Here is a 15,643-nt window from a genome sequence, read left to right on the forward strand (position 1 = left end):
AAATCCTGAGTGGTGTAGAACGAGTAGAAGTAAATTGATTTTTTACTTGTTCCAAAAGTTCAAAGACTAGGGGACACTCAAGGAAGTTACATGGAAATACTTTTAAAACATATAGGAGGATATATTTTTTCACTCAATGAATAGTTAAGCTCTAGAACTTTTTGATGGAAGATGTAGTAACAGCGGTTAGTATATCTGGGTTTAAAAAAGGTTTGGACAAGTTCCTGGAGGAAACGTCCATAGTCTGCTGTTGAGACAGACATGGGGAAGCAACTGCTTGCCCTGGAATTGGTAGCATGGAGTGTTGCCACAATTTGGGTTTCTGCCTGGTACTTGTGACCTGGCCTGGCCACTGTTGGAAACAGGATACTGGGCTAGATGAACCATTGGTCGGATCTAGTATGGCTACTCTTATGTTCTTATGTATGTTCTTGTTTTGAAGGGCTGTAGTAGCAGAGGGATAAAGTCATTATGCTGAGACCGGATGCTCACAGAGGGAATTCCCAAAGTGATACACTGGGGTTGTGACGAAACAGGGGATTTAAGTCTGTAACTTCTAAAGTGAAATGTATAACATATTTGTTCCCTAGTGCATTTCCCTTGTTTGGCCAGCAGATGGTGACTGTCTTTTTTTTTTTTTTTTTTGTAAAGCTGTTACAGAAGTGACAGTTTTTTCCCATCTAAGATGTGAGGTAATCTTTAGTCTCAGATAGGGAGAGAAGAGAAAAAGATCTCTTCACTGAGGCCCTGTGAGCAGTTATATTTGATAACCTGTGAACATCTAGATTTCCTGAACTCCCCAGGTACTACTCAGGTAGTAAACAAATGTTTAGTCTTAGTATTGATACCTGTTTGATTTACCTGTTATTGTTGCTGTATTTCCACCATTTTTTCTTCTTACCATTCACTGTTCAATTTCCTGACAATAAACCTTATTAGTTTATTGACTCTGCTCTCCTGGACAGACTAAGAATCCTGGTGGTTTCTGTTTTGGTCCGTGGATGCTTTCTGGGAACTGTGAGACCCCTAGGATTGTGGCCCCAGTGTCCTTAAAAACCACCAGGGAAATAATTTGCGGGTGGGAGACTGACCCTGAGCAGGCAGGTGAAAGGGTATGCCAGTGTACAGCACATGCGCAGGTGGTAGCGGACCTGAGCCATGCTGGGACAGACCCTTTGGGAGGCCACAGGGTCTACCACCTGGGTGGGCTCTAGGCGTTTCATGATAGGGGTCAATATTGAAAAACATTTAATTGGGCATGTGAAGAAACAGTGTGTTTTAAGCTTGTAAAATGTATTGGATATTTTCCTGTCTTAGATACGTTCTGAAGTGTATTTGGCTAGCAGATGGTGTATGTTAATGCTTAAAGCTGTTACAGAGGACTGACTTCTCTGTCTTTTAGTTAACACACAGATAATAGGAAGTTCCTGAAGTGATATAACCAGTTTTTATTTGAAACTTGACTGTTCTGGGCTCTGATTGGCCTGGAGCTTGAAATTATCCAGCAGATGCTGACTGTTGCTTTAGTTTCAGCCTGGGAGAAGAGAGAGAGAGAGAGAGAGAGAGAGAGAGAGAGAGAGAGATCTCTTTGCTGAAGCTCTGTAAATAGATATATGCCCTGATCTCACCAGGTACTTTCTAGGAAGTATGCAAATGTTGAGTTAGGTTTCTAATTGATCCATTTTTCAGTTACTGCTTGCTATTTGCACATTTTTATTTTGTCCACTGTTCCAAGTTCTGAGAATAAACACATTTGTTTGGTCGTTCTGCCTGTCTGGACTGATAAAGAATCCTGGTGGTTTGTGTGTTGAGTCTGTGAGTGCTTTCTGGGAACTGTGGAACCACTGGGAGTGTGGCTCCAGTAACCTAGAAATCACTGAGGATAATTTGAGAGCAGGAGACTCGCCCAGAGGCAGTTGTGACCCAGTCGGGGGAGGAGGGTGCTAGTATAGAGCACGAGTGGCAGGTGCAGGTGGACCTGAGCTGTGCTGGGGATGGACCCTCTAAGTGGCTACAGGGTAACCCCAAGCAGGTGCTAGGTGTTTTGTGACAGGGCTGGAGAGGCTCCTGCCTGGTTAAATCACCTGTTTGGGGTTATCCACTGAAATTTAGTTGCAGTTAACTGGATAGTGCCACTGAACATCAGCACTAACCACCTAAGCTGAAACTGGCTATTCAGTGAGTGGTCCGGGGATGGAGTCGGCACTTAACCAGTTAAGTTAAACCAGCCAAATATGACCACATAAATAGCAGACCTATCTTTGGTTTGTTTAACTTAACTAGTTAAAAGGCTGAATATAGGTAGTTAACCATTTAAATGCCAGCTGTTTGCACAGCAGCAGTGAAAAAAAATCACTAACCACCACCAGCTGAATATTTACCCCAAAGTTTCTATATCTCAGTACAGCCGTAATGGGATTCAGGGGAGACTTCCTCAGGTCTCCCATCGGTGACCTCATAGATTTCAAAGGTGCTTTCTATATTCCTCCCACCATAAACCTCACACACTGTGGTGGAGTCCCTTCATTCCTTTCACACTGACCTCAGACACTGAGATAGAGTCTCACTCAACCCTCTCATCACTGACCTCATTCACTGCCATGGAGTCTCACTCATTCAACCCATCACTGATCTCACACACTGCCATGGAGTCTCTCATTCTCTCATCACTGAACCCTGATGCTTCAGCCATCTTTAAAATGTTGATTGATGACAGAGGGGTAAATGGGGTACTCAGGGAAGACAAGGCCATAGCAGAGAGATTAAATGAATTCTTTGCTTTGGACTTCACCAAGGAAGATGTGGGAGAAATACCAATGCCAGAAATGGTATTCAATGCTGATGAGTCAGAGAAGCTGAATCAAATCTCTGTAAACCTAGAAGATGTAATGGGGCAATTTGACAAATTGAAGAGTAGCAAATTGCCTGGAGCAGATGATATACATCCCAGAGTACTGAAAGAATTGAAAATGAACTTGCAGGACTATTGTTAGTCATATGTCATTTATCTTTAAAATCAAGTATGGTACCAAAAGATTGGACAGTGGCCAATGTAACACCAGTTTTTTTAAGGATTCCAGAGGTGATCCGGGAAATTATAGACCGGTGAGCCTGATGTCGGTGTTGGCAAAATGGTAGAGACTATTATAAAGAAGAAAATTACAGAGCATATACATAAGCATCAATTAATGAGACAAAGCCAACATGGATTTAGTAAAGGGAAATCTTGCCTCACCAATCTACTACATTTCTTTGAAGGAGTGAAAAAACATGTGGGTAAAGGTGAGCCAGTTGATATTGTGTATCTGGATTTTCAAAAGGCATTTGACAGAGTACTTCATGAAAGACTCCAGAGGAAATTGGAAAGTCGTGGGATAGGAGGTAATGTCCTATTGTGGATTAAAAATTAGTTAAAAGATAGAAAACAAGAGAGTAGGGTTAAATGATCAGTATTCTTAATGGAGAAGGGTATATAGTGGGGTTCTGCAGAGGTCTATGCTGGGACTACTGCTTTTTATAAATGATCTAGAGATGGGAATAACTAGTAAGGTAATTAAATTTGCTGATGACACAAAGTTATTCAAAGTTATTACATTGCAAGAGGATTATGAAAAATTGCAAGAGGATCTGATGAAACTGAGAGATTGGGTATCCAAATGGCAGATGACATTTAATGTGAGCAAGTGCAAAGTGATGCATGTGGGAAAGAGGAACCCAAACTATAGCTACGTGATGCAAGGTTCCACACTAGGAGACCAACCAGGAAAAGGATCTAGGTATCGTCGTTGATTATACTTTGAAACCCTCTTCTCAGTGTGCAGTGGCAGCTAAGAAAGCAGATAGAATGTTAGGTACTATTAGGAAAGGAATGGACAGCAAAAATTAGAATGTTTATAATGCATTTGTATGGCTCCATGGTGCGACCGCACCTTGAATATTGTGATCAGTTCTGGTCACCGCATCTCAAAAAAGATATAGTGGAATTAGAAAAGGTACAGAGAAGGGCAATGAAAATGATAAAGGGGATGAGATGACTTCCCTATGAGAAAAGGCTAAAGAAGCTAGGGCTGTTCAGCTTGGAGAAGAAACGGCTGAGGGGAGATATGATAGAGGTCTATAAAATAATAAGTGGAACAGAATAGGTGCACGTGAATTGCATGTTTACTCTTTCAAAAAATACTAGGACTAGGGTGTTTGCAAAGAACTATTAAGTAGTAACTTTAAAACAAATCAGATAAAATAATTCTTCACTGAACGTGTAATTAAACTCTGGAATTCATTGCCAGAGAATGTGGTAAAAGCTGTTAGCTTAGCGGGGTTTTAAAAAGGTTTGGCTAACTTCCTAGAAGAAAAGTTCATAAGCCATTATTAAGATGGCTTGGGGAAAGTCCACTGCTTATTTCTAGTATAAGCTGCATAAAATCAATGTCACTGTTTTGGGATCTTGCCAGGTGCTTGTAACTTGGATTAGCCACTGTTGGAAACAGAATACTAGGCTTCCTGAACCTTCAGTCTGTCCCAGAATGGCAACACTTATGTTCTTGTTTAACATTTATTTTTATTTATTAGGATTTATTTACTCAAGGCGGTGTATAGTAATAATAGATCAAACATGAGCAATACACAATTACAGCAGTAAAAATATTCAAAAACAATACAAAGTATGGCATGGTATACTACTCACAATGTCAACACAATACGTAATAGAACATTATAATTGATGGTGAAGTGTAAAGCAAAGATGTAACATATAGATAGGTAAGGAAGTAGGAAGAGTTAGAAAGTAAGGTAACTGATTTAAAGAAAGTTGCACATGAGGTCAGAGAAATGGTTAAATATTATCTCAGCTAGGGTAGGAGTGGATAAACATGTCCTGCTGCAGTATATGCAGCCCGAGTCACTCCTTGTGTGTGTGAATGAGACTAACAAGTTAGTTACTTCTTCCATTAAAGGCCTGGTTGAAGAGCCACGCTTTCACCTGCTTCCTGAAGTAGAGATAGTCTTATGGTAAGTGCAGCTTTTCAGGCAGTGCATTCCAGAGTGTGGGGGCTACTCCAGAGAAGGCTTGCTTGCGGGTATCACATCGTGTAATGTCTTTGGGAGAGGGTGTGGTTAGTGAAAGTCCTCGGGAGGACCTTAGTGTCCTTGGCGGTGTGTAGAGGATCATCCTATTTTTCAGGTACTCAGGGCCATTTCCTTTCAGAGCCTTGACGATCAGACATAGAGTTTTAAATTTCACCCTGTATTGTACTGGTAGCCAATTAAGTTTTTGCAAAAATGGTGTGATATGGTCATGTTGCTTGCAACCTTCTATAAGTCTTACTGCTGCATTCTGAATCAACTGGAGCTGGTGCAGGCCCTTTGTAGTCAGACCATTGTATAGTGCATTGCAGTAATCCAGTCTTGATGTTATCATGGCATGCACAACTGGGATAAGATTTACCTTCTCGATGTAAGGAGAGAGGCAGTGTAGCTTTTGCAAATAGTAGAAGCAGCTCTTGAAGGTTGCTTGGATTTGGGGAATCAGAGTAAGTGTTGAATCTAACTGTATTCCAAGGTTCCTGACTTGTGATTTGAGGGGGAGTTCGTACTTCCCAAAAGGGATTTTGATATCAGGTATGTATCCACTTGTGTTAGGGACCCAGAGAAGCTCAGTTTTACTTGGGTTCAGGCAAAGTTTGTTCTGTTTAGCCCATTCTTGAATTGATGTTAGACAGGTAATCAGTTTATTCAAGGCTGTAGGTAAGTCAGGTTCCATGGGTATGAGTAGCTGCACATCATCCGCATAGATGTAGAACTGAGTGTCCATTGACCAAATCAGCTCAGCTAGTGGCTTGAGGTAGATATTGAACAGAATAGGTGATAGTATCGATCCTTGTGGTACCCCGCAGGTCAGAGTCCATGGTGGTGATGAGTTGCTGCCCAACATTATGGATTGTTGCCTGTCTGATAGATAGGATCTGAACCAAGCAAGTACTGTTCCACTGATACCTGTTTCTGTCAGTCATGCTAGCATGGTATCATGATCCACAGTGTCAAAAGCTGCTGAGAAGTCAAGCAGTACTAACATCGAGGCAAATCCCTTGTCTCGGTTTCTGTGAAGATGATGTATTGATATGAGGACCGTTTCTGTACCATAACCAGGTCTGAATCCAGATTGACATGGATTTAGCCAGTTTCTCTTATTATATTCTCTTCTTTTTTTTTTCAGACCATCAACTCAAACTGAATTTGGCAGAACAAGCCCTTTCGGATCCCAACAGACAGATTTACAATATAGGACAGCTGCACCACCAGTGAAATTCAGTGCATAAGAAAATGTAAAGTCAATACAATGTATATTGAAATCATTGACTCTGCTTATTCTTTTTTTTTTTTGTAATTGAAATGTTTATTAAATTTTATCATACATCACAAACCATGTAAACTGTGAAGGCACAACTTTCCACAATAAAAATCTTAACAGAATGAAATATCCATTGTCTTTATATTCAGATAGTAGCCTAGTGGTTAGTGCAGTGGACTTTGATCCTGGGGAATTGAGTTCAATTCCCACTGCAGCTCCCTGTGACTCTGGGCAAGTCACTTAACCCTCCATTGCTCCTGGTACAAAAATAAGTACCTGAATATATGTAAACCGTTTTGAATGTAGTTGCAAAAACCTCAGAAGGGTGGTAATCAAGTCCCATTGCCCTTCCCTCCACCCTCCCTTTTTACTGATTATTCAGCTGAAGTCCAATAGTCTGGACTTACAAACTTTTTATTTTTGAAATATACTTTTATTGAAAAAAAGCAATAGATAACAATACAACAAGGATATCATAAAATGTTCTGTTCCCTTTCTCCCATATCCCACATCCCACAACCCACCCACTTCCCCTTCCCCATGACAGATGAACTGAACTTCCAGGCTTGGTGAACTGGACTTATGAACTTAATTAAACATATAACACTCAGAAAATCCCCTGGTGCCAAGACTGCAGTTATTTATCACTGCACATATATCCCCACAGCTCAATTTAGTTCCCACCTGGACAACCAATCCTAATGCAACCAGACTCCTTCTCCCCTCTCCCCTCCCCACTCCCTTATCCCTCTAAGACTACTACATATCATTGGCCTTTGACCATTTTATCTGGTGGAAAGCCCAATGTGGTTCCTTCATTAGGCTCATTCACTTTATACCAATTACATTCAGGTCTTATTGATCTTTATAATATTCCCTCTCCCTCCCCAGCCCCTCTCAAACTGGATTCTGCCTCCAAAGCTTCACCACCGAGCTCAGACACTCACACTGCTTTCACTTCTTCATCTTCCACTCCTCATAGGGCTTCCAAACTTAGGAAACCCTTGCACTATGTGAGATTTGAGTGCTGTAACCTCACTCATAGTAAAATGTAATCTATGCATGCCAGCTTTGCATCCCTGCCCCACCCTTATGTATCTTTCCAATGCTTTGCAATTACCATCCTGGTGGTTAAACCCCACATCCACACCAATGTCCCCTTAAATGCCCAGACATCACTTTTAAAAGAAATATAATCAGATCTCCAGCTCTATACTTTCCTCTATAAAACCCCTAACCTCCTGCCATAGTTTATTGATCAAAGAGCGCTCCCACCACTTATGGAGATAATTACTCTGTTGTCTACATCCCCATTCCCATACCCCTCCTCTGGAATTTCAGAAGTTTCAGTGGTGTTAAATACATACAATATTTCACCTTATAACTATTAATGCAGGCAAGATAAGGGAATGTCATGCATTTTGGAAGGCTTGCATCCAGTCTAGTCCTCCTTTCTAATGGGATGCCCTACATCTGCTTCCCATGCCTTTAAATGCAGAAAGTTTAGAAAATGTTCTGTTCCCAAAGTCCTGTATAATATTGATAAAAGACTCTGCGTCCCTCCATGTATGCTATATATGGATTCAAACGCAGTACTTGTACCTGTCTCTTCCCTTCCCTGTTTAAAATGAACTCTCTTCACATAGTCAATTACTTGTAAATAATGAAAACAGTCAGCATCTCTTAACCCAAAATGCCTTCAAGCTCTTCAAATGTTCTAAATTGCTCCCTTTTATTTAGCACTTGCCTTATTCTCTCCAACCCCTTGTCTCTTCATACCTTAAAAACATTGCATTCTTGCCCTGGGGGAAACTGTCTGTTCCCACAGAGGGAATGATAAGGTATAAAATCAATCAAAATCAATGATATCACAAATTACAGACCAGTGGCATCAATACCGATACTGACCAAAACGATAGAGGGTCTAGTAGCACAACAATTAATGGAATACCTGATGCAATTCTCAGTCCTCCACAACTCCCAATCAGGTTTCAGACCGCTGTACAGCATGGATAGAGTCATAACCACATTCATAACAAAATTCAGAAGTTTGCTGAGCTCAGGTTAGAAAATCCTATTACTACAATTCGATTAATACCATATAATATTAATGATTCTGCTAGACTACATGGGAGTCAGTGGCACAGTAGCAAAATGGATAAATGTCTTCCCAAGAACAAGATCATACACAATAAAAATGTCCAACCAGCTCTTGACCTCATGGACACTATCCAGCTTATAATCGAAAGAGAAAAACACCTATATTTCGACCCAAATCGGGAGATGGGCGTTTTTCTCGCAAAGGCGCCCAAATCGGTATAACCGAAAGCCGATTTTGGGCGTTTCCAACTGCACTCCATCGCGGAAATGAATAAAGTTGATGGGGGCGTGTCAGAGGCGGGACTGGGGCGTGGTTATCAGCTGAGGAGAGATGGGCGTCTGTAGCTGATAATCGAAAAAAAGGCGTTTTTACCGCGATTTTGGGTCACTTTTTTTTTACCCTTTTTTTCATGAACAAGTCCCAAAAAGTGCCCCAACTGCCCAGATGACCACTGGAGGGAATCGGGGATGACGTCCCCAGACTCCACCAGTGGTCACTAACCCCCTCCCACCAAAAAAAAAAAACCCACTTTAAAAACTTTTTTCCTAGCCTGTATGCCAGCCTCAAATGCCGTACCCACCTCCATGACAGCAGAATGTGTTCGATCCTCTCACAGCCTTTCCCTGGGTCAGATGTGGATCTCGGGTGCAGTACAGGGTCACATCAGCATTGCATTGTGGTGGGTGTAGGGTATTGGGCTCCGTGATTTCATTAGCTTTTGTTACAGTCTCACGATGTTGGTAGTTGGTAGGCTCTACTCCCATGGTGCTTTTCTCCCTGCCTACTGGGTCAGAGTGCGCCCTGTTGTGTTTCCTGTTGTAGTCCATGCGGTAGTGGCCATTTTTGTAAGCCAGTTTTAGTTCCCTTTCCTGTGTTAGCCACATTAGAGAACTTAGTTCTTACTTTGAATGTGGCTGAAAGAGGGCATTGTACAGCATTCTGCCAGCTCTGACCTACTGCTCATCTCAGTACCAGGGAGACTCGTTGCCAGTGGGGCACAACCTCTGCAGTTAACTGTGAGTAAACGTGCTTATTCCAATAAAGGACGTTTTCGGAGAGATTAGTCTTCAGGTGTCAACTGGTGTGCCAATGTTATACAGCAGCAACAAGTCCTAGAGGCCTGCGTGTATGCAGGTCCCTGGAGCACTTTTAGTGGGTACCGCAGTGCACTTCAGGCAGGTGGACTCAGGCCCATCCCCCCCACCTGCAACACTTGTGCTGGTAAATGGGAGGTCTCCAAAACCCACTGTACCCACATGTAGGTGCCCCCTTCACCCCTAAGAGCTATGGTAGTGTTGTACATTTGTGGGTAGTGGGTTTTGGGGGAGGGGGATTGGGAGCTCAGCACCCGTGGTAAGGGAGCTATGCATGTGGGAACTTTTTCTGAAGTCCACCGCACTGACCTAGGGTGCCCAGTTGGTGTCCTGGCATATCAGGGGGGCCAGTGTACTACCAATCCTGGCCCCTCCCACGACCAAATGGCTCGGATTAGGACGTTTTTGAGCTGGGCGTTTTTAGTTTCCATTATCGCAAAAAAAAAAAAAAAACGCCCAGCTCAAAAAAGTCCATTTTTTCGAAAATACAGTTAGGCCCGCCCCTTCACGGACTCGTTCTCGGAGATAAACGCCCATGGAGATAGTCGTTTGCATTCGATTATGCCCCTCCACATCACCAATACTATTTAATATCATGATGGCACCACTTGGAAAGAAACTGGAGAACCTGGGCCTCAACCTGTATATATATGCTGATGATGTCACAAACTACGTACCTTTCAGCAAAGATATCCAAGTCATATTAGATATGGCAAAAAAAAGGAATAGACCTGATAGAAGATAGGGCTAAAACCTTCAAACTCAAACAGAAAAAACCCCAAACTACGGGTACTATCAAGCCTGCAAAACCCCACTTCCAACCAAACATTAATAATAGACCAAACAACATATCCTATTGAACTTCAACTAAAAATATTAGGAATCATTATAGACAAACATCTGTCTCTTGAAAACCAGGTAGCAGAAGTGACAGCAAAGAGCTTTAAAACCCTATGGAAACTGAGACGGATTAGAGACTGTTTTCCCAGACAAGCATTCCGCCTCATAGTACAATCTCTGAAAGTACCACAACTAGACTACTGTAACGCGGCATACATAGGATGCAAAGAAAGCATGCTAAAATCACTACAGACAGTCCAAAACACAGCAGCGAGACTAATATATAGAAAGTCAAAATATGATAGAGTAACACCACTGCTTGTAATGCTGCATTGGCTATCAATTAAGGCCAAACTGTTCTTTAAAACAAGCACACTAATCTTCAAAACACTGTTCGGCATGGCTCTCAACTACATGCTAGACCTGATTGACTTATCATCAAGAAATGTGAAACCAGGAATTACTTATTACTACAGCTACCCAACTGCAGCAACATCCTCTACAAATCAATCTACACAGCTGGGTTCAACTACCTAGGGTCAAAATGGTGGAAGATATGTCCTGTCTGTCCTAACCCTTATCCCTTACTTGTCCTGTCTTCTGTCATAATTAGATTGTAAGCTCTATCGAGCAGGGACTGTCTCTCCATGTTCAAGTGTGAAGCGCTGCGTACGTCCGGTAGCGCTATAGAAATGATAAGTAGTAGTAGTAACTCAATCCTCAAGCCTATAAGAAGCATCAACAATTATCTCCAATTCAGAAAGGAACTGAAATGTATCTATTCAAGAACGTTTATGACTAGTCTTAAACACCACTAAGAACTCACCAGTGCCTAATGTCCTGACCCACCCTAATCCCTCAGCGAATTTGTAATCCCGATCCCATCAACTGTAAACCACATTGAACCAAAACTTGTTTTTGAATAACTGGGGGATTTAAGATTGATTGATTGATTGATTAAATACATAAAATAAAATAGTGTCCACCCGATAAGGTCTCTGCCACTGGCCTCCATGCCCTAAATGTCACACTGGTAAAAGGATTTTCTATTACCCCCTTGCTGTAACCAAATGACATCCCTCAATGGGGTAGTCCTATAACTGAACTGCTTTAGAAGGACCCATCGATTTGTTAGGCTAGGGTCCCTCCACTATTTTAATGCCTTTCTTTGTGCTGCAAGGTAGTAAAGTGGCAGAGAGGGTACTCCCAGACCCCCCTCCCCCTCCTCCATTGGGAAGAATAAAACTTTCCAGGAGGTTCTCAGCTGTCACTTATTCTATATAAATGAGAAGAGCTTTGTCTTCCAGCTCTTCAACAGAGACGACAGGAATTCAATGGACATGCTAAGGAACAGATAGGCAATCTGAGCAAAATGTTCATTTTTCAGGTTACTACTCACCCAATCCAGGATGGGTGTAACTTCCGCCATCTGTCTGGCTAATGGTCCAAGTAAGGGTTTCATAGTTTAACAATCCCAACTCTTCTCAGTCTGCGCTGACCTTAACCCCTAATTATTTAATATATCAAGAGGTCCATCTAAAGGGGAAGCTTAACCATAAGTTTGCTTCATATTGGGCAGCTAACTTAATTTACAAGGCTTCAGACCTATTCTAATTTATTTTGTAGCCAGATACTACACTATAGTCTGAGAAATTCCTGCATTAAATTTGATAGTGAGGTTCAAGAATGGTTCAATGAGAAGATCACATCATCTGCAAATAATGTAATTTTATAGCCTCTTTCCCCAACATGAAAACTCTGAATGTTTTCATCCTCTTTGACCTGAACTGTTAAAGAGAACAAAAGAGGTGATAGGGGAAGCCCCTGCCGGGTACCCCTTCCTAAGTGAAATGGTTCTGTGTATTCCCCATTTACCCAAATACAAGCCTGTAGAGGTTTATACAAGGCTCTGATCCATCTAATGAAATTTTCTCATACTCCAACCCTGTGCAATACCCCAAACAAAAAAACCCATTCTACCCTATCAAAAGCCTGTTCAGCATTTACCGACAGTAACATGGTCAGTATTGGTCAAGTTTTCAAATGTGTCACTCGCTTGGTGGCCAGGTATAAAACCTGATTGGTCTTCATGAATAATTTTAGTAATTACAGTCTGAAGTTGATCAGCCAATATTTTTGCTAATAATTTAGAAAAATGTCATCCACATTGATTCTGGAATTTCACCTGTCTTCACTATATCATTAACATCGTAACTAGTCTAGGTGACAGTACTTGATTGAAATTCTTGTAGAATTTAGCGATAAACATATCCAAACTGGGAGATTTTTTTTTATTACACATTTTTATGAGTTCTCTTGAACCTCTTTCTTTATTGACTAAGTTATTTTTTCTTATGCAGATGATTCTTTTATTTTGATTCCAGTTTAATCTGATTTAAATTCTTCTTTCTCTAAAATAACCATCTACATTGCCAAACTTAAAGATTGGGCTTTATCTCACATGTTAAAATTGAAAGCCAGCAAAACAAAAGTGCTCTGGTTCAGCAATCATTTAGAATTGTTGCCTGAGTCCATCTCAATCGGTCAAAATGAACATCTGACTACGGAAAAGTCAACTAAAGTCAACTGCCCCTGGATCCGGCATTTGTGCCCACCCCACCCAGCAACCCTCAATCTATCTCAGGATCTTTGCAGGTGGCGGCAGCAACACACATCTACTGCCTGCGTTAGTCTCGCAGGCTTCCCTCTGCCACATCCTGCCAGAGAGGAAAAAGGAAGTTACGTCAGCAAAGGCAGGATGCAGCAGAGGGAAGCTTGCAGGTCTGACTCAGGCAGTGGATGTGTGTTGTTGCTGCCAAGATGCTGAGGTAAATTGGGTTGGGAAGTTTCTGGGCCACAGGCGGAAGGAGGTGTTGCAACTGCTAGATCCAGGGGTGGGAGACAGGAGTGAGGTGGCTGCAGCTGAACTTTTAGGGTGGGCCTGACAGGGTGATCCTGAGCCAAGAATGGGTAGGCCTGTGTCCACCCAGGCCTAGCAGTAACCATGCCACTGATTCTTAACATATAATGCCACTCCCCCCCCCCCCTTTTTTTTTCCCTACCCTGTCCTTTCTGAATAGATTATAGCCAGGTATAACTATATCCCAGTTTTGGTTCTTCATGAACCACATTTCTGTGATTGCCACTAAATCCAAGTCGACTTCTACCATTATAGCCCCTAGATCTAGAAACGTGTTTCCCATACTACTAGCATTGGTATACAAAGTTCTACAGATGTTAACCTTTTTTTCCCTATAAAGCAGGGGCGTAGCTACGGGCGGGCCTGGACGGGCCTAGGCCCAGCCACTTTCCCTCCAGGCCCGCCCATCCATGATCCCACATCCCCACCGTTCCGGAGCACTGAAATTTGAAGCAGCACTGCGCTCCGCGTGCCTCGCTCGACGACACCAGTCATAGTCATGCCGCTGCGCGTCAGATGCGCTTCGCCGAGCCGCCACTTCAGTTCAGCCGGCACAAGAAGAAAAACAAGTGCGGGGCCGCACCGCTGCAGGCATGTGCTGTTGGCTCTGCCTGTCCTCTGCTCCCGGAACGAGAAATTGACGTCAGCGGGGGCAGAGGATGGGAGAGCTGACAGTGCATGACTGAAGGCTGCTGCGGGCGGCTCCGCACTTGTTTTTCTTCTTGTCTTGACGCTGCTGCTGCTGCTGCAGAGGGCCAGAGTGAGAGAGGAAACGTGGCTGATAGGGGAAGGGTGTCCGAGAGAGCAGAGGGGAGAGAAAAAAAGAAGAGGACGCTGGAGAGTACAGAAATAGAGAGAGCGAGAGATGGGGAGAGAGGGGGCGTGGAAAAGAGCAGAGGGGAGCAAGAGAGAGAGAGATGGGGAGAGAAGGGACATGGAAAAGAGCAGGGGAGAGACAGGCTGCTGGGGAGAAGGAAGGGGAACAAGGGGGATACCCTGACTGGTCAGATGGAGAGACAAAGAGGAGAAATGCTGGATGAAAGGAGGGTGAAAGAGGAAAAATGCTAGAAGGAAGGGCAGAAAGAGGGAAGATGCTAGATGGAAGAGGGGTACAGAGACAGAGACAGATGAGTAGAAAGATGGGGGAGAGAAGAAGGGGACATGGAAAATGGCAGGAGAAAGAAAGAGAAGCTGCTGGAGAGAAACTGGTGGAGACCTTAGCTGGTCAAATGGAGAAAAGCTGGATGAAAGGAGAGAGAAAGAGGGAAATGCTGGAAGGAGGGAGCAGAAAGAGGGAAGACGCTGGATGGAAGGGTAGGAAGAGAAAGAGGAAAGCCACTGGTAGGATGGTTGGGAGAGAGAGGACATGCTGAATGGAAAAGGGTAGAGAGATAACTGTCTAGAAGGAAGGGGAGATAGATGGAGACAATGGATGGAAGGATTGGGAGAAGGTAATAGGTGGAAGGATGGAGAGAGAATGAGGGATGACACTGGATAGAAGGGTAGGAGAGAAAGAGGGAAGATGCTGGATGGAAGGTTAGGGAGAGAAAGAGGAGACGCTGGATTCAGAGAGAGGGAGAGACACTGAAAGGATGGGGAGAGAAAGGGGGAGAGGATAGAGTTAATGAAAGACTGCAGAATAAGAGGAAGGGGCATGGGGAGAACAAAAGTGAGGAAAAAATGAAAAGGGATAGGTAGATGAAGTAAAAAAAGGGAAATTAAAGAATGGATAGTAAGATCGGATGAAAGTTCCGGAGCGCGGAGCTGCCTGGAATGAATGGCGGCTCCCGCTCAACTGCCTGTCCAGGACTCCAGTCCAGCCCACCACCACCACCAAGTGCACGCCATGCAGTGCACGTTTTACAGGAGGGTTGCGGAGCGGAGGTGAGGAGCACGAGCCTGGCCCTTGAAGGTTCTTCTTCATGATTCGACATTATTTTGAGGCGAGCCCAGCAGCAATAGGAGCCGGTAATAAAAATTTAAATACTTTTTTTCATCATAATTTCTAACATTGTGTGATGTGTGCTGTGTAATTTTTATTAAATTGAGCTAGCTGGGGCCTGCTGCCTGCCTGGGGCTGGTGGTCACTATTAAAATTTATTGTTGGGGAATTTCTGGGTTGGGATGGGCTCCTCATTGCCCTAGGTAATATGGGTGGGTAATATATATATATATATATAGTGCCCACCCATGTTAGCTCTGGGCCCAGCCAAAATATCAGGTCTGGCTACGCCACTGCTATAAAGGCATTTGATGTCTTACATTTCTGAGGATTAATGGCCTTGGGGCTTTTTTCCACCCATCCCAAGTGAATTGTGCATGTAAATTTGGATGCACACCCA

The 15,643-nt window shown here is 43.1% G+C and overlaps 1 protein-coding gene across 1 annotated transcript in view; it reads left to right on the top strand.

Annotated features, from left to right (window-relative positions):
- Positions 1–6,370, top strand: part of CELA1 (chymotrypsin like elastase 1) — a 28,730-nt gene extending 22,360 nt beyond the window's left edge. Inside the window, 1 exon segment of the mRNA XM_030195000.1 lies at positions 6,212–6,370. Within this exon segment, the coding sequence (XP_030050860.1) occupies positions 6,212–6,229 (18 nt within the window). The 3' untranslated portion in view covers positions 6,230–6,370.
- Positions 6,371–15,643: the final 9,273 nt, after the last annotated feature.

Source organism: Microcaecilia unicolor, chromosome 3 (genome assembly GCF_901765095.1).
Source record: "Microcaecilia unicolor chromosome 3, aMicUni1.1, whole genome shotgun sequence".
NCBI lineage: Eukaryota > Metazoa > Chordata > Amphibia > Gymnophiona > Siphonopidae > Microcaecilia > Microcaecilia unicolor.